The 23,643-nt window shown below is 53.2% G+C and overlaps 3 protein-coding genes across 3 annotated transcripts; 2 read left to right on the forward strand and 1 right to left on the reverse strand.

The window, feature by feature from the left end:
• The first annotated feature begins 147 nt into the window (after window positions 1-147).
• LOC144719316 (phosphatidylinositol transfer protein beta isoform-like) lies at window positions 148-8,560 on the forward strand. Its single transcript, XM_078595151.1, has 11 exons — window positions 148-223; window positions 768-798; window positions 1,903-2,051; window positions 3,023-3,114; window positions 3,435-3,442; window positions 3,562-3,636; window positions 4,734-4,817; window positions 5,568-5,645; window positions 6,183-6,293; window positions 6,862-6,984; window positions 7,331-8,560. The coding sequence occupies exons 1-11, from the start codon at window positions 204-206 to the stop codon at window positions 7,379-7,381; spliced, it is 822 nt and encodes a 273-aa protein (XP_078451277.1). The 5' UTR covers window positions 148-203; the 3' UTR covers window positions 7,382-8,560.
• Window positions 8,240-15,215, reverse strand: LOC144719313 (serine/threonine-protein phosphatase PGAM5, mitochondrial-like). The gene is made up of 6 exons (XM_078595148.1): window positions 14,273-15,215; window positions 12,538-12,728; window positions 11,919-12,044; window positions 11,253-11,338; window positions 9,954-10,084; window positions 8,240-9,247 (listed from the first exon to the last, which is right to left on the reverse strand). Exons 1-6 carry the CDS (start codon window positions 14,455-14,457, stop codon window positions 9,100-9,102), a joined length of 867 nt encoding a protein of 288 aa, XP_078451274.1. The 5' UTR covers window positions 14,458-15,215; the 3' UTR covers window positions 8,240-9,099.
• A 448-nt stretch (window positions 15,216-15,663) lies between these two features.
• TMED2 (transmembrane p24 trafficking protein 2) lies at window positions 15,664-22,326 on the forward strand. The gene is made up of 4 exons (XM_078595149.1): window positions 15,664-15,902; window positions 18,341-18,533; window positions 20,074-20,181; window positions 20,810-22,326. The coding sequence occupies exons 1-4, from the start codon at window positions 15,696-15,698 to the stop codon at window positions 20,932-20,934; spliced, it is 633 nt and encodes a 210-aa protein (XP_078451275.1). The 5' UTR covers window positions 15,664-15,695; the 3' UTR covers window positions 20,935-22,326.
• Window positions 22,327-23,643: the final 1,317 nt, after the last annotated feature.

Genomic DNA, 23,643 nt, shown 5'->3' on the forward strand with positions numbered 1-23,643 from the left:
CGGCTGTGCTGGAGGGGGGCGGGGCGAGATCAACACCCGCACCGTCCCATTGGCCGGGGTCACTGCCCACGTGGTCCCACGTCTCCACCAACCGCCGCTCGCCCCGTGGCCCCGCCCACACTCGTCCCACAATCGTTCGCGCGCGGGGGGGCGTAACCTGGAGGCTGCGTCACTTCCGGCGTGACGTCACGGGCCGGCTCGCCATGGTGCTCGTCAAGGAATTGTGAGTCCCGCTCAATGGCGGCGAGGAGGAGGTGGAGGGGGGTGGAGGTGGTGGTGGTGGATAGACCTGGGGGCCGACGAGGGGACCCCGGCACCTACCCCCTTTGCGGGACAGGGGTCCCTTCCACGACCCGTGGGTTCCCCCACCCCCTCTCACCCCCTCTCACCCCGTCCGGTCTCCCGCTGTCTCCCCACGCGTCTCCCCTCAGCTCCATCTGCCCCCTCGCTCCCCGGCAGCCGCCTTCGTCTCTCCCCGTCAGGTCCCCGCGGGGTCTATCGGGGCCATTATGGATTCGGTCCCCGCGGTCCCCGCGGTGCCTCTGCAGGGTCTCCCGTCTCGGCTCCCCGCAGTCCCCTTAGCCTCTCTCCTCCCCAAGGCCCCCCCCCCCTGCCCCCCCCCCCGAGGTTGACCCTCACCCCGCTGCCTCCCCGAGTTCCCTCGGCTCCCTCCCGCACGCCCGCACCACTGCACCACACTGAAGCGGTGTCCGTCCCACCGCTCCCTCTAACTTCTCGCCTCCTCTGCCTCCTCCCCCCCCCCGTAGCCGGGTGCTGCTGCCATGCTCCGTGGAGGAGGTAAGTTCGCCGCGGGTTCCTCCGCGTGTCTGACAGCTGCTGGACGGGTTCCGCGGCTTCTCACGGGGGGGAGGGGGGGGGGTGACAGGTCCCTTATCGGTGTTCGATCGGGAACGAACGACCCCTGGGGGGCCTGCGAGGTAGGGTGTCGAGGTTTCAGAGAGGGGCCGCCGCACCACCGACTGCGCTGTCGCTCAGTGGCATAAAATAAAATGTTTCGCTTCGGATGACCGCTGCAAAGTATGACCTGTGTTTTGATTTAGTGTGCTGATCTCAAGGGTGCATTGAAAATGTTGATACTCCGACTGATGCTCCTGCTGTTGTGGAGTGACTCATGCAGCGAGCTATGGCTGCAGGGTTTGGTGGTGGTACATGTTGTTTATGTCGTTTATTGTGAAAATTCCGTCACAGTTCCTATGATCACTGTTACATTTTACGGCTTTATTTTGGTGATTTCGAAAAGTTTTTTGGTTTGGCCATGTTTGTTGTAGTACGGAGTTAGACTGATGGCCTTAATCTCAGTTGTCTTGTGGCTGCTGTTGTTTGACTTGCATCCCACTGGGATTTTTGCACAGTGTTGGTGTACGGTGCTTTTTCTGCAATTTTTTGCTGTCTTTTCTTGGATTTCTGTTTCCACATAGTCACTTTAAGATGTTTTCTTGTTCTTGTTTTTGTTGCGGTTGCACCTGATTCAAGAGCCGATTGGCTCACAGGGCTATACCAAATAAATGCAACTGAAACTGAAAAACTGAAGCTGTTGGTCCCAGAGTCGGAGTGGCTCTGAGCACTGCCGGGGATTGCACGCCAGTGCTCGAGGCAGCACAGCCGGGTCACTGCCCTCGCCTCGGGGGGCAGCCGTAGCGTGCGGTGTGCGGATACGAGACGGCCACACGGACCCAACGCCTATTTAACGCGAAGCAGACCCGCGGTGTGCGAGAGTTTTGCTCGGGGCAGGGAGTAGCAAAATGCGTCTGGCGGCGAGTCTCTTCATTCACAGACAAGCACGTGACCATGTCCCTTTCAGAAGGCCTCGCCCCTGAATGTGACCTGACCCCTGCTGCCCTTTCGCGTGACTCCCCCCCCTGCCCTTTCGCGTGACCCCAGTACCAAGTGGGGCAGCTCTTCTCGGTGGCGGAGGCGAGCAAGAACGAGACGGGCGGGGGCGAAGGCATCGAGGTGCTGCGCAACGAGCCCTACGAGAAGGAGGGCGGCGAGAAGGGGCAGTACACGCACAAGATCTACCACGTGCACAGGTGCGCCGCGACCCCTCCACCGCGGGGCATCCGGGGGGGCGTGGGGGGCAATCGCCCCCCCCTCCCCACGCCCTTTGAGACCGGGAAATTTTGATATTTTTTCCGATCGAAGTTGTTTTTATTTATACAATGGATTATTTTCTAGAAAACAAGGTGAAGATCGAATATCACCACAGAAAATGCATGGAGTGTGTGTGTTTATATTAATGTCGCGCGAAGGTGGGCAGCGTCGACTGTTTATAATTACAGCTTACAGGGGAGCATGTTTCTGCACTGCTGTCTGCTGCCCACCACGTCGCCCCCCCCACCCATCCTGTAACAACACCCTGTGTGTGTGTGCATGGCGGTACACCATGGGGAGCGGTGGTGTAGTGGTTAGCGCTACGCTGCGCTACAAACCCGGCGACCCGAGTTCGATTCCTGCTCACGGCCAACACCAGTGACGATTATCCGAACTGGTCCTGGGCCTCTCCTCGGTCGACTCAGCCTCAAATGAGTACCTGGTGCGGTGTGTTGACATCGCCACTGACCACCGACCCCCTCGTGTGCTGTGCCGGCCTTCATAGGTGCTCGCTAACAGCACTTGCCCCCCAACAGTCTGTTCAGGCTGTAGGGGGGATATTTGCCTTTTTTTGGTGGTTCACCATCCAAGCACTATCCAGGCTGCAACCTGCTTAGCTTCTAAGATATGATGAGATTGGGCGCGTCCGAGGTAAATTGTTCATTAGGCACGGTGCTGTAATAATGGCACAATTGAAACATTCCGTGAGATTTCCAATCTAAATCGGTGTAAACTACGGGGATTTTTGACTCTGGATGTTCCATTGTACTCTGTAGATCCCACCACAAACAGCCAATCGCATCTCAGTAAAGCCCAGTAATCGTGCTTGCTGATGTTCCTTTACATTCCTGGCGAAGGTCCTGATGTTGGGTGTGTGTGTGCCCGTGTGTGTGCGTTTGGTGGCCTGCAGTAAGGTTCCCAATTTCGTGAGGATATTTGCCCCCGAGGGGTCCCTCGTGTTTCACGAGAAGGCGTGGAACGCGTACCCCTATTGTCGAACCAGTGAGTTCCCCTGCACCATTCTCTCTTCATCACATCGCCACGCACCACACGTACACCATCTTCACGTCATCATCACGTCACGCATCACACCATCGTTAGATTCACTTTCACACATTCTCCATCGACGCTTCGCACATCGCATTACACGTCATATCACACATTCACCATTATCACATCATCATCACACATTGCATCACCACAGCACATTACGCATCATCATCACATCGCACATTGTGAAATTTGATATCGGTCACGAGGTCCCAAATATAATGCTTCTCTCTTTATTCTCTTCCCCACTTTGATCAATATAACGTCCCAAGTTGTGACGGTAAGAGAAAATTCCACCCAACATATCACGCTTCACTTAACCAAATCCATTTCCTATACGCCACATTTTTTTCCCATCTGACTGCACGTTCGTGACATTGCCTGCGTGCGTTTTCACAGAACGAGTACATGAAGGATGACTTCTTTGTGAAAATCGAGACCTGGCACAAACCTGACATGGGGACGCAGGAGAACGTGAGTGTTTTGGTTCCCGGTTTGCAGTCACTGCCGTTACAGGCCTGCGCGCCGGTCGCACCGCTGCTGCACGCTGCCTGTAGACGCGGCTCGCCAGCGTGCTTTCGGTTTGGCAACGTGCGTGCGTTCGATGGGGCGAATGTTTGCTAAAATCGAGCCGTTTGCTCGTTTACAAACACTTTTTGTCTCGTACAAGTCATCCGGAGAGATACGGTGGTTTCTAGCCCCCACGTTTGCTAGGCTACGCTAGGTCTGGCATTGTTTCCCCCTTGCTTCTCCACCAGCGCCAAAGCAAACAAGGGGCACCTGGTGTGGCATCCTCTCTGGGTGGGTCTCGTCTGTGGGTTGAGTATTTACGTAATAATGCACTTGGCCCTGTGGCAAGAGCCAAAGTCACAATGCCTGGGAGTGGATCTCCGCGTTTAGGTGGATTAAAACAAATATTTTGTGCATGGAGTTGGTGATTGCGTCGACAGGTTCCTTATTTGGGGAGCGTTTTGGAAAAAAACTTGATAATCCACATGATCCACATTGGCCAGACAGTGGTAGGGCTTTGTTGAGAGCAGGCAGATCAAGTGAATGGAATTATTAAGTTCATTATGCGACCATCTGTTGGGGGCAGAATGGGATGGAGGGGCGGGTAATACAAATAACTCACATTGGCCAAAGAAGCCAGCGTGGGTTTATACTCTGTGTGTGCATGTGTTGTCACGACATTTCCAGGACACTTCTGAGTCTCGCACAATGTCGAGTCGCAGACTACTTGTAATCACGTATTTTTACTTGACTCATGATGTCGTTAGTGACAACGCAGGCCGGTGTAAAGCACAATAGCGCAGTGTTGGCTTCCCGGTTCGTTTTGTTCGGCGCACAGAGTTGGCTGGCAGTGATTGAGTGTTCACGCTGAGCTTGGTGAGCGAGCCAGCGGACCCCTTCTGGAATAGCCCCACGGTGAATATCCGAAACGCTGCGGGCAAGCGACCGGAGCGGGCGACGGCATCACCGTGTGCGCCGCTGTCGGGAACCGGTGACCGCGGATCGGCGCGTAAACGTGCGCGCGTACCCTCTCGTGTGTGCACCCGGCCTGGTGCGTCCAGGTGCACGGGCTGGACGAACCGACCTGGAAGCAGGTGGAGGTGATGCACATCGACATCGGCGACCGGAACCAGGTGCTGTCCTCGGTGAGTCCGGCACAGCCCTCCCACCTCCAACACCAACATCAGCCAGCCATGGTCAATCCACCTCCAACATCAACATCAGCCAGCCATGGTCAATCCACCGCTGAGTGCAGGGCACACCCCAAGCCATCTGGTTATTGCTAGAGGCATATATTGACCATTAAATGTGCGCTCTCTGCTTCACGGCAGACGTTAAACTTCCCCCAACTTCATTCGAACAGAGTGGGCCATTGTGTGCCAGCGTCATTGTTTATCGTTGTCAAGTAAGAAAATTACTTAAATTACTGAAATGGGTTCACACACAGCAACATCGCCCCCGACTATGAAACTACTGCAGACTGCGTCTGTGAATCGCCGCACTTTTCTGTGCGATCATCGCTCCGTGCTATGAGAATGATCGCACCAATTCCAAATGTCAGCAATCCATCTAACAGCTTCACTCAAGCTGATTCCATCGCTCCATCTCTGCGGTGAACGTAATCTCCGGAGTGACCGCTCCTTTGTTTTGCAGTGCATATGCCAGTTGTGAGGAATGTAAGCGCACCTTCTCTTGCAAATTGTTCGGTATCTTGCATGAACGTCGTCTACGATGAAGCCGTGTGTGGTAGCGTCAAGAGTGAAAAGTCCACCACTTGAAGATTTTTACAAACCACCTACAGTGGGTCTGGGTGTCTTTTTGTCTGCTTGAGTGAATCATATTTATTTTGTCTAGCGCTGTGTGCATGTGACATTGTGCGTGTGTGCGCTGTTCAGGATTACAAGACAGAGGAGGACCCTGCATTGTTCAAGTCCACAAAGACCAGCAGAGGACCTCTGGGTCCCAACTGGAAGGTGCGACATTCTTGCTCGGAACGCGTGCTCGTTGTAGCTCCTTGTTTATTCCCTTTCAAGTGAAATGTTTAGTCTTGTTAAGAGTTTACGCTTAGCGTGACGCCAGTTGCCGAGCACAGAACCAAAACGCCAATTGGCCAGCGACAAAACGGTACTCGTGAAGGTGTAAGAGATAAGATTGTATGTGTATCTTCTTGGATTTAGAAAGGTTATAAGGATTGCTGAAAGAGAGACGATAATGGGAGGGAATTCCAGAGTGGAGTAGTGCAAGGGAAGAAGCACAGAGATAAATGTTGTGTCCTACAGTGTGGTGGTGGTGGTGGTGGTTGGACACAGTACAGGTGAGATGAAGCGGTTAGTCTGGTAGACCGAGCCCTCAACACACTTGGCATCATCGTCGAGTGTCGTTCGTGGCAATGCACGGTAGTAGCAATCGAAGAGTGGCGAGGAGGTGGCCGACTGCCGGTGAGCGACGATGCAGCGCGCTTGCGCTCACCGTCCCCGTCGGCGGTATGTCTGCGTGCTTCTGGATGCCAGGCGGAGCTGGAGAACCGCGAGGACTGCCCGCACATGTGCGCCTACAAGCTGGTCACGGTCAAGTTCAAGTGGTGGGGGCTGCAGACTAAGATGGAGAGCTTCATCCAGAAGGTGCGTCTGCCCTTGCCACCAGTCTGCACCGTTAAAGGCAAATGCGCCAAAAAAAACCTTGTAGGTATGTGCCCAGTCCATCATCCTTCCAGGGTCGATAAAATATTTACCACTTGTGGGGAAATCAAGCGGTTTCCCTATGGATGCACTCGCCCCCGCCATAGGAATGTAGAATGTCCACAACTGTGTTCGAGACTGTAAACAAAACATGAGCACCACATCAATACTCAATTGAGCAGGAAATCACTTTGACTGTTTTATGCACCCGCCCAAACTTTGTATTAGGTACCATTTGCGAGCACAGCCCTGTTGTTAATCCACTGCTAGATGAGGGCCTTCCACACTGTGTTAGGGTTGGTGAAGGTGGGGAGCATCTAAGTACAGTACAACAATTTGTTTTGCTGCACTGCTCTTTGTCAAGGGAGATGTGCTGGAGTCGTGGATCTTGGGGCTTGAGCCATGTGTACAAAGAAAAACAAAGATCCCCCGGTATAGCGAGCACTCGTACACACGTGCGTGCGTGTCCACTCAAGCTGCGTCGCTCTTTCCCCGCACCCTGACCCCGCAGCAAGAGCGGCGCATCTTCACCAACTTCCACCGGCAGCTCTTTTGCTGGATCGACCGCTGGGTTGGCCTCACCATGGAGGACATTCGGCGCATGGAGGAGGAAACCAAGCGGGAGCTGGACGAGGTGAGTGGGGCTGTGAGGGCACGGAGTCACGAGGTCGCGGTTAACAAGAGCCAAAATGCTTTCTCGGCAAAAGTGGCGGAGCCGGACAGGAAATGGCCACAGGGTCAGGCTGCAGTCTTGGCGAACGCCGCGTGCGTGCGTTTACGGCGGAGGGAATTCACTTGCCGCCTCGCGTGATGGGCTGGCCGTTATCTTTCAAAGCCAGCAAGTTGGATTCAGATCTTCGGCTTTGAGTTAAAGCTGCCGCTCTATTCGTACCTGGAAAACAGAGGTCTGGCGGCAGCGAACGTTTGACCGCTTGTGCGTTGACGCACGCTGACATGAATTTGCTTGTACGTGTGTACAGTTACGCGAGAAGGGGAACGTGCGTGGCACCACGGCGGCTGCGGACGAGTAGGCCGTGCCGGCGCCGCCCTCAAGCCGCTGCTGGCATCGCTGACCCCGACCCCGACCCCAGCCGCTCGGCCTGCACGCCAGCAGCGCTTCCCGAGTCAGCGTTTTACTCCGTTTCATTTCTCTCACAAGTCTCGCTGTCGACCCGCACTTACGGACCAATTGTCAAAAGTGACATCATGTCGAGTGATATTTTTTTTACATGTAGCCTTGTTGAGTTGTGCGTGGTCGGTCATTAGATATCTAAAACGTGGCCGGACAGTCACGTTTGTAAAGTGCTTACAGTAGCATTTGTTGTTTTCCAGTCCTTACTCGATGCAGTTTTATAAGTTATTCCTACATGGGAACGTTGCCAACCGGCAGCAGATGTCATGAGTGCAGCCAGGAAACCTGCAGAAACCACCACATTCTCGAGCAGCTTGGGGGGGCGGGGGAGGGGCCAGACTGTGGTGCTGGGGTTTAATCTCTGCACTGGGCACACCTCCCCATTGCCACGGTAATATGCGCTGTGGTGGATCCCACCAGACGCAAGGACACAGCCCATTTGGCTATCGGGGCCTGGCCAGGTGCCCCCTGCTGCCTTGGCGATGGATCACGTGCAATGTACCTTGAACGTGGGTGGGTTGAGGTGCACCTCTGTGGACAGCTTGGTGTAACCCCGGGGGGAGGGGCTCCGGTTATTGCAGTGTTGTGTTCATCGTCGCTCTGCGTGTGTAGACGCGCACGCTCCTCTTCTGTTGGTGGTTGGGCTTAAGTTTTTTTTACGCAAGCTCTGGCGAGGGTGCTTCTCCGAGGCCGTGCCAGGCTTGGGTTCTGCTCGGGGTGGGGACGGGGGGGGCTGCTCTCACGTGGCGAATCATTGTGAATTTTTAATCATTTTATTATCTGGTATCGAGAGAGAGACTACACATGCTTCGTGTACAACGGGCATAGAGCGCTTGTAATTAAACTGCAGATGTGAACCTCTGTGGTGGCCGTACGCCGGTGCAGCAGTCTCCTGTCAGACGTATTGTGCAGTGAACGCGTAGCCGGTTTAGATCCTCTGTGTGACTACTGGTGCATTTTAACCCCGTGCGCTAAACAACGCAATTTTATAATTCGTATTAAAACCGTATCCCTTGTCTCCTACTGTGGTTTAATTGCTTCTTAATCTAGAAAATAAACGCAAGCCCTTATTAATCTGCAGCGCGTGTGCCAATCTCGTCCCTGCTGACCCCGGCATGCCCCAACGAGGGATTCAGTCTCCGTGATGCCTCTGGCAGGTTTTCCTCCAAAGTTTCCGTTTTTTCCCCAAATAATTTGACGACACTGCAACAGCAGCGGTGCACGAACACAACAAAACTCAACACGTTCCTCATTAACACTGTGGCGTTAGAAACAAATCAGAATAGGCGACGTTTTGGGCAATGACCTTCATTGCAGTCCACCCATCATATCATCTTACAGCAACCTTGAGCTCATTTTCCTCCCGCAGTTCCTCGCACGACCAATTTCTCCAGGTGCTTCCCAGTCTTTTCTATTTACACGCCCAGAACCTCGTTTGTGTGGACAATACAAAACGATTTTATTGGACACGTGCACAGACTCAAGACGAGCGTCCGGTGAGTGACACCCCTAAAAAACTAAATCAAGACCTCCAGAAGCGGGAGAGAGCGTGGTGCCGCGGCGGGCAGGATAACCGACTCATCGGCCACCGTTGGCGAGCCGGCTTGTGGGTCGCTGTCAGTGTGTCAGCTTGGTGGCCGGTATGAAGCCCGAGTCCCCGAGCGACCGGAGTCCGACCCGGCCGCTGGGCCGCACAGCCAGCCAAGTGATGCTGCCGTTGTCGAGCGACATCCGGAGCCAGCCCTCGGGCGGGAACTGCAGCGCCCTGCACTCACCGGCACACAACACCACCGCCAGCATGACTCTCACCACCTCCACAATACCACCTCCACAACACCACCACAACACCACCGCAACACAACACTACCTACACAACACCACCGCAACACGACTGCCAGCATGACTCTCACCACCTCCACAATACCACCTCCACAACACCACCACAATACCACCTACACAACACTACCTACACAACACCACCGCAACACCACTGCCAGCATGACTCTCCCCACCTCCACAACACCACCACAATACCACCTATACAACACCACCAGCCAGCGTGGATCTCACCACCTGTAGTTCTCGCCACATCCAACGGGCATAGTGGGTACATTTTGTCCTTCCCCCGCACCTCCAATTGGCACGGTTGGCTACACCTACACACGGTGTTATAGAAGTTCAACATACATCACATGCCATGGCCAGCCTTGCTTTATGCTTAGATTGTGGAATTAATCTATATCAATGCCATTATCCAAGCACGATGGCACAGGTCCATTCCCGTGCTTTCTCCGCACGGCCCAACGTGGAATGACTCCCAGGACCCGCACGGAGCGGGTAGGACCCCCCCCCCCCCTCCACAAGCGGATTGACAAAAAAACGCCGCACATTAAGAGGCGGCTGTAAACGCGTCTGTAGGCGTTGTCACGGCGAGGCTGTCACGGCGAGGCTGCCCCGTCGCGCTCGCTCACCTGCAGACGAAGTAGCGGATGACGTTGGCGTGGCACACGATGATCTCGTACGAATCCGCCTGCTGCTCGGGCTCTGCTCTGTGGATGAACTGGCGAAACGCCGCCTCGATCCGCGCCCCGTCCGTGAAGTACTGCGGAGACATGCGACCACGTTGCCCATCGCCTCCTCCGCACACTACTCGTGGGTGAATTATGACCGTTTTATCTGTCAACAAAACTGACACCTTTTTTTACAAGGAGTCATGTTTGCATTGACCACAATACCTCCGGTCGGAATGCGAACAAAAAACACAACTCTGATAATGTATGCACTGTCCTTGAAGTTGATTGGTCCACACCCGAGACAGCTTTCCTTAGAGCCGAGTCTCACATGGTGTTGGACCAGATGACGCCAAAAGGCGCACAACTCAAAGACAATGCACCATCAGAGTATGAGAGCTCGGGGTAAGCATTTACACTATTGGAACCTCATTTGCCAATAGCAAAATATGATCATTGGTTTAGGGTAAAAAAACAATTATCATATTTTGCTACTGGCAAAGGAGGTTCCAATGGTGAATTATTACCGTTTGATGCAAGTGTTGAAAAATTGTCTTTGGCGTCATTTCTACCGTCGTCTTGTCTGTGTTATACGTCTCATCCACTCCATTCGCCTAAAGGTAAGTTGCATATACTTTAAAAACATTGGTGATCATCAGTTCCTGTTCGAGAATTGGCTTTGAGTCGTTGCAACCAGAGTGACCACACTGCTGGACAACATCTGGAGAATGAATCCCAAACGCCCGAAACGTGAACGGAGGAGCAGTGCTGGAGTTGAGCAGGGTCGGGGAGGCGCGGCCACTCGGCCTCCTCTTCAAAGAGGCCACCAGGATTCTCCCCGTTACTCTCCACGTCTGTCTCGACACGTTTCTGTCCGTGTATCTACATTTCTTTCCCGGTTTCTCTTTGCATTCCTCTCAGTGTCTGTCACTCTCCTCGGCTCTTGTTCTATCTCCGTCACTGTGTCCTTCTGTGTCCGTGGCCTTCACTAGGGCCTCTCATCCCCCCTCTACACAGGGGCCCCATTTAGTTTGGAGCCTTGCCAACGGCGCGCTCGTGTAGGAGGTATAAATGGAATCTATCTGGCGATGGTAGGCGCCATCAACTGGCTTCTCGAAACTCGGCGGCATCATCATCATCGTGAGCCGTGGCCAAAGCATCGAAAACAACTCGATCCGTTGCTTTTCAAACCGCGTGCAAAACAAGAAGACGAGGAGGTAAGCTGCCGGCTCGTCCCGTCCAGGACTGGCGAGGGCTCACCTGGAAGTCGGGCTTGGGGCGCATGGGGGGCTCGGGCGGGATGGGCATGCCCTCCCTGAGCAGGTCGCTACTGCTCAGGGCCACGTCTGTTGACACACAACACAGCTGGCTCAGGGACATTGGGGTGGGGGGGGCAAAGGTCGCTGGTACAAGCCCCAACCATCTGCCGTGCTGCCTGTTACTTAGCAGGCGTGAGAGATTCACTTCAATTAGAGGGGAAATGTGGGGATGTTTTGTACCAAACTCATTATTAGCAAACAACAAGCAGACCCAACGTGACGAATAGTCGACAGGGACGACAGCACTAAGATGGTGCACTTAGCACAACATCAATGAGGAAAATCTCCCTCGTGGTTGGGGGGGTTCTGTTTACTTGGACTGTTGATTTATATACATTATTGACATTTTATTGCGAGCAAGGTCTTTACAGCAGGAGGTGAACAATTTGCACACAAGCAATTGCATCAAGTGTTCGGTTTGCATGTTCTAAAGCATGGATGTGGCCGGCTAATTGATCTGAGTGGCTTTACGATGGTCAAATATGCTTTGTACTGTATATGTAAAATGTGCTACACGTTGGGTCCGTGCGAACCCAAATGCTGACGTGGGATTCCACGGCTAGCACACGGGGGGCGCGCGGCGTCACACGGCGTCACGGTGGCTCACCGGGCAGGTGCGTGCTGATGATCTGCGCCGTCTCGGTGGCGCGTCTCATGCTGGAGTGCACCATGCGGGTGTAGGGGAAGCCCAGGCTGGCAAGCCGCTGCCCCGTCAGCTCGGCCTGCTCACGCCCTGCTCGCCACAACCAAGACAAAGATGCCCCTGGTATAGCCTTCACAAACTGTTGGGGCAAGTGCTGTTAGCGAGCATGTGGCTTTTGACATCCAACTCGGGAGATTATTGTGCTGCCTCACCTCTACCCTAACCCTATCACTAACCCTACCACTAACCCTACATCTAAAACCATACCTGTCCCCATAACTCTACCCCCAACTCTAACTCAGGGGTCGGCAACCAAAATAAGAGACGTTTATTTTGAATTCCGTAAAAAAAATCTCAATATATCCAGAGCCACAATGCATGTGCATATAAGAGACGGTCCTTAACATTCAGCGTCACGAAGCAGTCCTTAAAGAGCCTCAGGTTGCCGACTCCTCCTCTAACCAACCTGCATCTCCTAACCCCAATTCCATCCACAAATCCCTAACCTACAAACCCCATCTCTAATCCTGCCTCTACCACGACCTCGACACCGACCGTTGACCCCCGGACCCTGGCAGCTCACCGGTGTCGGTGAGGAAGCGCTGCTCGTCGGTGGGCCCGGCGAGGTTGTACTGCGAGTGGCGCACGAGGAGAATGTGGCGCGTGGCGCCATGGCCCCTCTGCTTCTCCTTCTCGTTTTGCACCGGCTCCTGAACACCATTCACGCTGCTCTCCTTCCCCTTGGCCTTCGCCGCCAGGAACGTGGATTGGCGCCTAAAACGGGAGGGGGGGGGGCGGCGTTTGAGAGAGCAGGTCACACCGTGTCGGGGTCCAAACCCATCACGGACTAATCATCGGCCGTGATCAATCCACCGCTGGATGAAGGCCTCAAGTCGCCGCCATCTCTCGCGGTCCTGCGCACACAGCAACCCGCCTGGCCGCAGCACATGCGCCGATTCCACCGCTCCCATCTCACACAAACCAAAGCCATTTGCAGGTCTTCGCTGTATAATTAACAGCAGCCAAATAACAACTGAAGGCGGGGGGGGGGGCGTTGCTTGACCAAACTTCACTCCAGTAAGTCCTTTGTACATTTTTAAGCCAGAGCCTCAAAACTGCAGTTCTGGAGGGTTCCTGCATTGGGAGCTTTGGCCAATTGAGCCTCATGGCAGGACCCCGGGGTCCCGAATAAACGGAAGTCAAAATCGTAGTTTATTTGTGGCGACTCCGTCCCACACAAACGCCGCGACCCGCCTGGCGCGGATCGATCCGTTGCCGTGTTGTGTCCAAGTGCAGCGGCGAGGACGAATGCCGTAGTCAGAAACAAAACTGTGAAACTTTGATTAGCGCATCGTGTCGAGCTCGTCGAGAGGAACAGATCACCGTGTCGTTTGCCTTCAGCAGACATAAAATTACGTCGCAACGCAGTTCATGTGAGAGTCGGGGGGCTGATGGGACCCCGGGGTCCCGCCATGAGGTTCAATTCCAAAAAGAACGTGTTGTGATGCTGGCGGGGGGAGCGGTGTTAATGGTTACCCCGAGTCCACACATTTCATTCCGCTCTGCCCGCCCGCTCTGTGCCCAATGGCAGGCGGTGGACTCAGTCCGCATCCCGTGGGATCATAGAGCTTCATTTCCCTGTACCCCTCCCCCCATTCCTGCCGCTTGGCCTCTCCCCACTTCGAGAACTTTCTTCAAGCCCCCCCCGACCCACCGCCCGTGACTCATTCACGTCACCATGGAAACCGGCTTCCTGCTCGGCGCGCCGCCTCGCGCCCCCCACGGGGCCGCGTCCTCCGCGACCCCCAGCGCACGAGCGGCAGCCCAACGAGGGGGGGGGGGGCTTCATCCAGCAGTGGATTGGTGATGACTGACGATGATGGCATTTCATTTAGAGGCCTGTGGTTTAACTTCGATCGCCGAAACGCAGCAGCAGCTAGCGGCCCCATACAAGGGCCAACGCAAGGGGGGGGGACTGCTGTTCCCCGCTGATAGAGCGGCGACCGAACCCCCCTGAACGCGCCCAATCTGGGAAGGCGCCTGCCTGACGGACGCCGGGTGGGCGAGCGCCTATGCCCACCAGCCTTCACAGACACGCACTGACCAGCGTGGCGAGGAATGGCCAACTAAACCTACACGAGCCCCACGGCGTGGTGGGGAGGGTGGGGCCTGATCCAGCAGTGGACCGACCAACAGTACACGCGAGGGCGACCTGGGGGCATAGCGGCCGAGTCGGATAAGGGTTCAAGTGAGATGGGGTCAAATCGAGGTGAGGCAGTGTTGGCTTGGCCGTCCAAGGGGCCCAGCGCGGCGTTTACCGGTCCCAGTTGTGGTCCCAGGAGGCCAAAGTCGACACCGCGGGGGTCTTGTCCGCGGCGGACTTGACGGGCGGCGCGTCCACGTTGATGCTGGGCGGGTGGTCGAGGGTGGATCTGTGCACGAGTACCGCCGCGGCAGACGCGGCCAAGCCGCACGCCAGGCCGATCGCTCTCCTCCTCGCCATGGCTCCGAGGGGTCCGGTGTGGTGCACGGGAAGAGCAGGGAGGATACCCCGGGACTCGGGGGGGGGGCCCAAGGGGATGATGAGTGGACCTGGAGACAACAGGAGCGAGCGGCTGCGCACGTGCGTCTGGCTCTGCGCTGCGCGCCGCTATTCGCGCATTGGCGTCCGCAGATTCGCGCGGCCACGCCAGCAGCAGACTTGGTTTAGACCGCAGTGTAAATCCGATGCGCTACGAAGCTCTTTATATCAGTTCGTCCAGTAGGGGCGGGTCAGTGAGTTACGATAACAAACAATACAAACAAGGATAGGGAAGCTAAGCAAATCGCTCAAATTAAATATATTAAATAGATCGGCCGTGATCAATACACTGCTGGATTCATGTTAAGTTTATCGAGTACATTTTGATTTAAAGCTTTCGTGACTGCAGGGATTCATCTTCTTGGTTCTTTCGGTAAAGTCACGTAGAAAGAACCAAGAAGATGAGTACATTTTGTTTATGTGGTAATGAATGTCGCTATCGTAGTAAATGTATTTCCTGGGTCAGCAAAGCGCGTTGTGGGAAGTCAATGGGGGTGTTTTCTAGACTGGCCCTGTCATTAAGTGCGGTAAGCACCTCCGATTAGCAATGGTTGACTACGTACGGTGCAAAAGAAGTTCAACCATACATACAGTACACTGGGGTTTGTCACGAATCGTCACCGTTAAAGAGTCGCGAATCGGCGTGACGTGGGCGCGTGGACAACTTCAATGCGGAACCCGAATCAGCTGAAGCAGCCGCTGCTAACGGGCGGCCATCTTGCTCAGGGATAACGCGCGTGCAATGGTGGCGCGCGCGTAACGTCGCCGTCTCTTCCCCCATCCAATATGGCCGACCGAACCTCTCACGCGACTTTACTCACCCAACATGACCGACAACGAAACACTTCCGGGTGTATTTCTTTCCCCCCCTTCTCAGCTTGACCGACAGTGACCGCCGGTGAGAACGACGCGATCGCTCCGACGCCTCTGCTCACCCAAAAACGAAGCCTATGTGGGGTCGGGGGAACAAGCGCCGCCTTCTCACCCTTCTCTCCTTCCCTACGAAACATGGCCGACTCGGAGCCAACTCGCCTCACCCCCCAGAGCCGCCCAGTCGCGTGTCAACAGCGGGCGTGCTCGTCGGCGATTGGCCCGCACCGCCCGGACGCACGGGCCAATGGGAGCGCGCCGTCTCCGGGCCTGGCTGCTGTAGAGGAGCAATGGCGCCGCTCGTGCCCAGGCCGCTGTCGCTGTTCGCGCTGCTCGCGCTGCTGCTGCTGGGCGCCGCGCCGCGCTCGGGCCTCGCCTTCTTCATCAGCGTGGACGCGCACGCCGAGGAGTGCTTCTTCGAGAAGGTCACGTCCGGCACGAAGATGGGGCTCATCTTCGAGGTGGCCGAGGGCGGCTTCCTGGACATCGACGTGGAGGTGAGCGGCGTCGGCGGGCGCGACGGACACGTCACCTCCTAGGCCGCGGCGGAGCCGGGGGGACACCGCCCCCCCCCCCACCCACAGGGGACCCCCCCCCACAGGGGACACCACCACCCCACAGGGGACCCCCCCCACAGGGGACACCACCACCCCCGCAGGGGACCCCCCCCACCCCACAGGGGACCCCCCCCCCCCCCCCCCACAGGGGACCCCCCCCCCCCACAGAGGTTTCGCTGCCCGCCCCGGTTGGGGGAGCCTCCTCGTCCCCGCGGTGAGGCGGCGGGTCCCGAGAAAGCCCCCAGCAAATGGAAGCGTTAGAGTGGAGGCTTTAGTCGGTGGTTCTCGCTGCCGCCTCACTCGCTGGATCACGGGCGGCCACACCAGGTGGTGGTGGCGGCTCCGGCGGTGGAGCGAGGAGGCGCTCGCAGGCCCCCCCCCCCGACCGCTGCGAGTGTAAATCCGCCGTGTCGGGGTTGGTGGGGGGTTGACACCGTCTCCACCATCTCTTCGGTTATCAACGAGGACCACTTTGTGGGAAAGTCGAGCAGTGTGGAATTCCCACCACCGGCTCAGGCCTGTGAATAAGAGCTGAGCACCGCCTCAGTGCTCATTTGAGCAACCGGTATTAACTCTTTTTCTTTACCATATGTCCGGGTTCTTTGTACCTCCGAGATGGTAACCCTCGCGGTGACTCAAAGGGGGCTCTCTCGAGTTCATAGGTCCCCCTTGATCCCCTCGGATCACCTGGACATGCTTGGGGGTCCCCCTGTTTCACAGTGACCACACGGGGCTTCCGACGGCTCCCTTCACCGCACCTGTTGCTCTCGAGGGTCTGCCTCGTGCCCCCCTCGTCCAGTAGCAGTCCCCGAAGGTTCCCCTCTTCAAAGATGATCCCGTTGATATTATTTGGGTCATTCGGTAAAGTCGCGTCGATCGGTTCAAAGAAAATAACAGAAAACGACGACGATTCGATCGCAACACAAGCGGTCGTCATCACCAATGGCGTCGCTTGCGTTGCGATCGAAACGTCGTTTTTTGTAATTTTATTTGAACCTATCTACGTGACTTTACCGAAATACCCAAAGAATATGAATTCCTGCAGTCACGAAAGCTTCAAGTCAAGATGATCCCTTTTAGTTCTCCCTTGTCGATTGAAAACTAATTTCTTTAGAAATGTTTTGTGTGTATTTCGTTTTTTGTCCTTCCCCCGCACCTCCCGATTGGCACGGTTGGCTACGTGCGGTGCGAAAGAAGTTCAACATGCAAAGAGTGCTCTTTTTATGTCCTATTTCCGGGTCCTCATGCCCCTCGGAGCGAGGGACGCGTCCTTGAAGTCCTCGCCGCAGCCCTTTGTGGTCTCCAGGTGGTCCCTTTGCCAGTCTGGGTCTCTAAACCCAGACCCCTTGACTGTCATGCGTCCTCATTCGGGTGCCCTCTCCAGTTCTTCTCGACAGCCCCACCCTCCACAGTCAGCTTCTCCCGGATCTTACGACAACTCGAGCCCCGGGGTATTCAATAAATCAATACGTGGGCCAAGAGCTAGAGAGGTAGGGTTATATGTGCTGGTTGAGGTAGTGTTGTTTCTAATTCTTGAGTAGAGATAGGGCTAGCGGGAGTGTTAGAGTGAGGTAGATGAGGTTGGGGGGTGGCAGTAGAAATTAGGGTAGGGTCGGTGTAGCGATAGAGTTGAGGGTAGCGGTCGGGTTTGGACTAGACACACGATAGGGGTTTGGACTAGAAGTCTGGGGTTTACATGACCATGCTAGACTATAATTCTGAGAAAAAACTGTAATCACCTGAAGTGAATACATTTCAGTGGTTTAAATTTAATTTTCGTGAGCAATTAAAGTAAATTAAAGTGATGAAATGAAGAGGCAAACGAGAGCAGGTTGCAGTGATTTTGTAATATATATTAGAGAATTAAAATAAATGTACCAATGTGCCTTAAGAAGGTTTAGTCAGGGCAGATTATCTCCATGCTCCTGGGAATTACGCCAATATAAAAAATATTGCATCGATTAATTATTGATTTCAAAAGTGGTGGAATTGATAATGGAATCCCATAGTTGCATTCATAGTTGAACCGATTGGCGTGCAAGAACATTGAAACCCCATGATGTGTCCATGTATGCTGAACTTCTTACGCACCCTACGCAGCCAAACATGCTAATTGGAGATATGGGGGAATTGCAAACTAAACACAAAAAGCAGTTTCAATGATTTGTAACATGAGAATCATTACAGCCCTTTGTCAGGCCACTGCTGGCTGAGGGTCTCACAGTGCCGTCCTTGACGTTTCTGCGTATTTATTGACCATACCTGACCACATCGCTCAGTCTTGGAGTCAAAGCAAGAATCACATCGTGTTTTTTGCATTTATTGGTAACGCTTAAAAAATGTAAGATTCATGACCCGACTTTATGCGATGTGTGCAGATCACAGGGCCCGATGGACGGGAGATCTACCGTGGGGACCGTGAATCCAACGGGAAGTACACCTTCGCGGCCCACATGGACGGCGTCTACAAGTTCTGCTTCGGCAACAAGATGTCCACCATGACGCCCAAGATGGTCATGTTCACCATCGACATGGGCGAGACTCCCAAGGGCCAGGACATGGAGACCGAGGGTGAGAGGCGTTGCGGTGACCCCTCGGGGTCAGCTGGAGATCACCCGCTTAGTGCCTCTGCAGCCAGTGATGACCGTGCTGGGCGTACGCAAACTAAGCGAAAGTTGAGCAGCGCAAGCAGCTGAAGGTGCCCAGGTGCATGAGAAGAATAAATGGGGTGCAGCAATTATCAGCTGCAACTCGGGTCTTTAAAAAAAAAAAAGTCCAATACCATATTCTCCAGATTATAAGATGTTCTGTAAAATAAGCCGCCGGTGTCAGTAAAGTTATACAATCAGGCCACACCTACCGTGATTTAGTACGCAACCACGATTTAGCTTTAAAATGGTGAAAAAGTATCTTGAATTTGAAAGACTGCAGCAATAAGATTTAAAGTAATTTGAATTAGTTTCATAGCTTAATTACGTCCCACAGCTGTGATAGTATTACATTACATAGCTTATCCATTATTTAATCTTTGTGGTCATGTGACACATACAAAATGTATACTTTCTTGTCATGGCCTGCAGTGGGCTGTTAGCGGCACCGCTCTCCGTTTGTCCGACGCCTGCTCTCGCCCCCCCCCCCCCCGTTGAGTTTTCACACCGTCTCGCACCTCTCGTCTGTTCCTGCTGCTCCCTCTTACTTCACCTTTCTCTTTCCGTGTCTCCAGGTCGAGATACGTGGGAGGGTATGTGTCTCCCCGTGGCGCGGTGCGCGCGTGTGTGTGCCCCTTGGCAGTGTTCATTGTGTGACCGAGCCTCTATTCTCTAGTGGCTGCCTTGTAGACTAACTGGTGAGGCTGCCTGAGGTGTTGTTTTGCTCATAGGTAACATAACTTTGGGAAAAAAAAATTCCCAATTAATACCAGACATAACAATGTCCACGGCGCTAACTTTAGTAATACATTGCATGCTAACACGTGGAATTACAAGAATGCCCTGTTGCAGTGACACTTCCGGCAGTACTTGAGGCATCATATAGTGCTCATTGTTAGCCAGTACCTATAGACACACTCACACCGTCACTCACCATTATCCGGCATATAACGGTGGAGGGACGTCCCGGATAAAGAATAAACAAGGATAATGCAAAACAATTCAATGTAAGATATAACACGAAGGTATTTTTAACTAGTGTTCAATGGGAGTGATGAATTCGAAGTTGTGTTTAGAGGCTATTTTACATGCATTGTTTTGCGCTGTTTTTGTTTTATCCCCCGTCCCCCACTGAGTGCTTCTTAGAGGAAGTGGTTTACTTGTGGATGTTTGTGGTCATCTAGGCACTGAGTTGCTGATCCACGATGAGTGAGGAGCAGCTCATAATTTGAATCAGTGTGCCCATATTTATATATTTATTTTTAACACGCGTGGTTAAGCCACAATCAAGATAATCCGGCCACAGATAATTGTGCGTGGGCTGTATTTAGTGCTTGAAAAACAAGAGGCTGGTTTGACCTTCATCTTGAGCTTGTGGGATTGCGTTGGTGGCATTTATATAGACACGCTGACGGGCGTGGCTTCGTGACCCACGTGTGTAACGGCCTGCGTGCGTGTCGCAGCTCATCAGAACAAGTTGGAGGAGATGATTAACGAACTCGCCACGGCCATGACGGCCGTCAAGCATGAGCAGGAGTACATGGAGGTCCGCGAGCGGATCCATCGGTCGGGTGAGTGGATGCCCTGACACGCCGACATTCTCGCCATGAACACTCACGTTCAGGGGTTAGTGGCAAAAACATGGGACATTTGCATCGATGTTTTGGAATTGGTTTATTGGAGAGTGGCGACTCCACTCATTGCCCACTTGAGTTGGCGGTCGACGGTCGAAGTGGACTGCGACCCTCAAAGGAATGGTGCCGCCCCGTGGACCCAACAAATTACTCGAGACACTTCATGGTCAAATAATGCACATGTTCTACGTGGTGTCTCCCTCCCTAATCCTGCAGTGGATTGATTAAAGAGCCATACATGTATCACCTGGCCAGAGACTCGGTGGTAGAGTGAGCCGCTCGCAGTTAAAATCTTGTTTGGCAGTTGACTCGGCCCATAATCCCTACGGGGTAGTTAAAATATGTACCACTTTGTGGGAAAGTGAAGTGGTTGTGCTTAGGATAAACTCACCTCCGCCATAGGAATGTGGAATTTCCACCTCTGGTTCAGGGCTGTAAAAGAGATGCGAGAATCACCTCTTCATTTGAACCGGCCATCCCTTTGTACGTACACACGATTTACGTGCGAGAGTGACGCGGTGTGCGCGTGCCTGTGTGTATGTGTGCTCCGTGTGTGTGCATGCAGTGAATGACAACACCAACAGTCGCGTGGTGCTCTGGGCCTTCTTCGAGGCGCTGGTCCTGGTTGCCATGACGCTGGGCCAGATCTACTACCTGAAGCGCTTCTTCGAAGTGCGGCGGGTGGTGTGAGCGGCATCATCGGCGCAGAATCTCCCCCCCCCCACGCGCCGTCACCTTGGTCCGTAAACACTGTCTCGTCAGCAGCCAGACGCAATCCTCACACAGGGTTGATAACCACAGCACCCACAAGTCATTATTTATGTGTTTTATTAACAGGTTCCGGTTGCCATAGAGGCTTAGGTTTAGGAGCTTGTGTGCAGGGTGCGACAATCTAAATTCCCCCATACACGTTTTCTGCTTGAAGTGGGTTTTTTTTTTGTATGTGGCAGGGGCCATCAAAGTTTAGTGAATGAGGTCACCGTGACTCTGGTTCATCCCATTTTTTTCCGAATCTCAATGCTGCACCAGTTCGAATCACGTTACAGTGCACTTACGTTGCCATTGGCTATACTGAAAACCTAATATGTAACGGGTATGGCGTGAACGTACCGATCATATCCTACATGTGCTCTCCGTGCCCTAAATTTAAGACACCAAGACACCTCGGCGGGGGTTGTGCAAACACAGCTCAACAAGATCTCACTGCCATCTTCATTAATGCTGCACTACGACCTACGCAGTCGGATAAAATAATTTCGACCGACTTGGAGAACACCGTTATGGGGCCATCCATTTAGTACGTACGCAAAAATCTGTCCGCTTGACCCCTCCCCCCCCCTCTCCCTGTACGCACGCGTACTTTTTACACCCCCCCCCACCTGCGTACGTACGCTTGAATCACCCCCCCCCACCCAATCCTATAGAACGGTCGATATTTAATCCACGCAGAAACGATCAAGGATTAATAATATTGGCGTGCTTAAGCAAACAGTCCACCACCGGCAGCATCAAGGAATTAAGTCGCGTACCTTTAAAAGGTTTGTCTGGTGTCCGCTAGATTCAAATGCCGACTGAACCCAGCCGAACAGGTGATATATTCTAGGAATTGTCAACACGTGCAAAGTCAGGCTTCAGCCTGACACGGTTATCAAGGCTTCGATAACCAGTAGACCCCCCCATACGCAAGTGTATGCATTTGGGTTAACCCCCTCCATGCGCACGTACTAAATGGATGGCCCCTTACAATGTGACCCACACACTGGATCGTCGGAGATGGTTGATGTGTTACCTTTGAAATATTCTGTTAATGACGGTGGAGGTGAGAGTTGATTTCAGTCCCGTTCTGCATCTCTTGGCCGCCCCTACCACCACCTCGTCCCTCCCGTGCCCTCCCCTTGTCAGAAGACGCTTTATTTTCAATTTCTGTTTGGACTGCGATTTGTTGCGGAGCTAAAGTACGGGGAGTTGCGAAGTCGCGTTAGTCTGGTGGGGTTTTTATTAAAGAGAACACGGTTTTGTTAATTGCCGCAGAAATGTGCTTGGACTGTTGAATGAACAGTAGAATAAAGATGAGAAAACCTCCACGGTCAAGTGGCATTGCGTCTTCTCTGCCGCTCATGATGTGGGGGGTGTGGAGATGTCCAAAATTCATAACCATTCATAATTGGCCATCCACTGCTGGGTGAAGACTTCCCCAAGTCATTGTCAGTGTTGCAATGCACAAATCCGTCAACCTCCCGCATTTCAGTTTTCATGTATTTGGTATAGCCCTGTGAGCCATTCGGCTCTTGAATCGGGTGCAACCGCAACAAACAAAAAACAAAAACATGAATAAGAAGACATCTTAAAGTGACTATGTGACTAAGTGCAAACAGAAAATCCAAGAAAAGACAACAAAATATTCCACAAAGCACCGTACACCAACACTGCAAAAATTCCAGTGGGAGTCAAACAACAACAACCACAAGACAACTTAGATTAAGGCCATCAGTCTAACTCCGTAATACAACAAACAAACATGGCCAAACAAAAAAAGTTTTCGAAATCACCAAAATAAAGCCATAAAAGCAATGAAACAGTGATCATAGGAACTGACCGAAATTTCACAATAAACGACATAAACATGTACCACCACCAAACCCTGCAGCCATAGCTGGCTGCATGAGTCACTCCACAACAGCAGTAGGAGCATCAGTCGGAGTATCAAAAATGTTCAATGCACCTTTAAGATCAGCACACTATCAAAACACAGATCATACTTTGCAGCGATCATCCGGAGCGAAACATTTTATTTTATTTTAGGCCACTGAATAGCAGTGGCAGCTCGGGGTGTACAACTCCTCTAGAGCAGTTTTGAGTGAAGATCTCATAGGTAGTGATTCAAGGTGCAGTTTATTGGCAATAGCATATGAGCTGACCTCATTACTCCATCTCCCTTGGTTGATGCTCTCTCCTGTACGTTTTCTCCTTGGGCTGCCACTCCGTCATCGGAGAACCATGAGCATGAGTTCGCCTTTGAAAAGTAATCTCTTACACTTTAAAGGTTGCATTAACACGTAAACGTTCCATTAAAACGACAAGTTCCGATTTGAGCAAAACATTGAATGACTCCTGTTTTAATTGTGTACAACAGTGTACAGACATGCTTCACAGTTTATAGATATTTAAATCAACTTTCTAGAAGCTATTTTCTTCCAAATAGCTTTGTGGTGTACAATCAACGCACACCTCGGCCACGAATGTCACTGCAAGACACCCTTGCAGTGACGGCCACGACTGAGAAACTCGGTCTTCTTGACAGCTCATGTTCCCCTCTAGTCCCCGATTAGTGCGACTGGTACTGGCCGTGTTTGATCAACACAGTTTGGTTGTTTGTAGGTAGCGTGTCTTGTGGCTGTG

Source organism: Lampetra planeri, chromosome 6 (assembly GCF_965212315.1).
Source record: "Lampetra planeri chromosome 6, kcLamPlan1.2.h2, whole genome shotgun sequence".
Taxonomy (NCBI): domain Eukaryota; kingdom Metazoa; phylum Chordata; class Hyperoartia; order Petromyzontiformes; family Petromyzontidae; genus Lampetra; species Lampetra planeri.

Excerpts from the sequence above, each read along its gene's own strand:
- LOC144719316 (XM_078595151.1), top strand. The coding sequence starts at position 204 with ATGGTGCTCGTCAAGGAATT. Across the intron at positions 4,818-5,567 it reads GGAACCAGGTGCTGTCCTCG|GATTACAAGACAGAGGAGGA; the intron begins GTGAGTCCGGCA and ends TGCGCTGTTCAG. Across the intron at positions 6,294-6,861 it reads TGGAGAGCTTCATCCAGAAG|CAAGAGCGGCGCATCTTCAC; the intron begins GTGCGTCTGCCC and ends CTGACCCCGCAG.
- LOC144719313 (XM_078595148.1), bottom strand. The coding sequence starts at position 14,457 with ATGGCGAGGAGGAGAGCGATCGGCCTGGCGTGCGGCTTGGCCGCGTCT. Across the intron at positions 11,339-11,918 it reads CATCAGCACGCACCTGCCCG|ACGTGGCCCTGAGCAGTAGC; the intron begins GTGAGCCACCGT and ends GTGTGTCAACAG. Across the intron at positions 9,248-9,953 it reads ATCCGCTACTTCGTCTGCAG|GGCGCTGCAGTTCCCGCCCG; the intron begins GTGAGCGAGCGC and ends CGGTGAGTGCAG.
- TMED2 (XM_078595149.1), top strand. The coding sequence starts at position 15,696 with ATGGCGCCGCTCGTGCCCAGGCCGCTGTCGCTGTTCGCGCTGCTCGCG. Across the intron at positions 15,903-18,340 it reads TCCTGGACATCGACGTGGAG|ATCACAGGGCCCGATGGACG; the intron begins GTGAGCGGCGTC and ends CGATGTGTGCAG. Across the intron at positions 20,182-20,809 it reads CGAGCGGATCCATCGGTCGG|TGAATGACAACACCAACAGT; the intron begins GTGAGTGGATGC and ends GTGTGCATGCAG.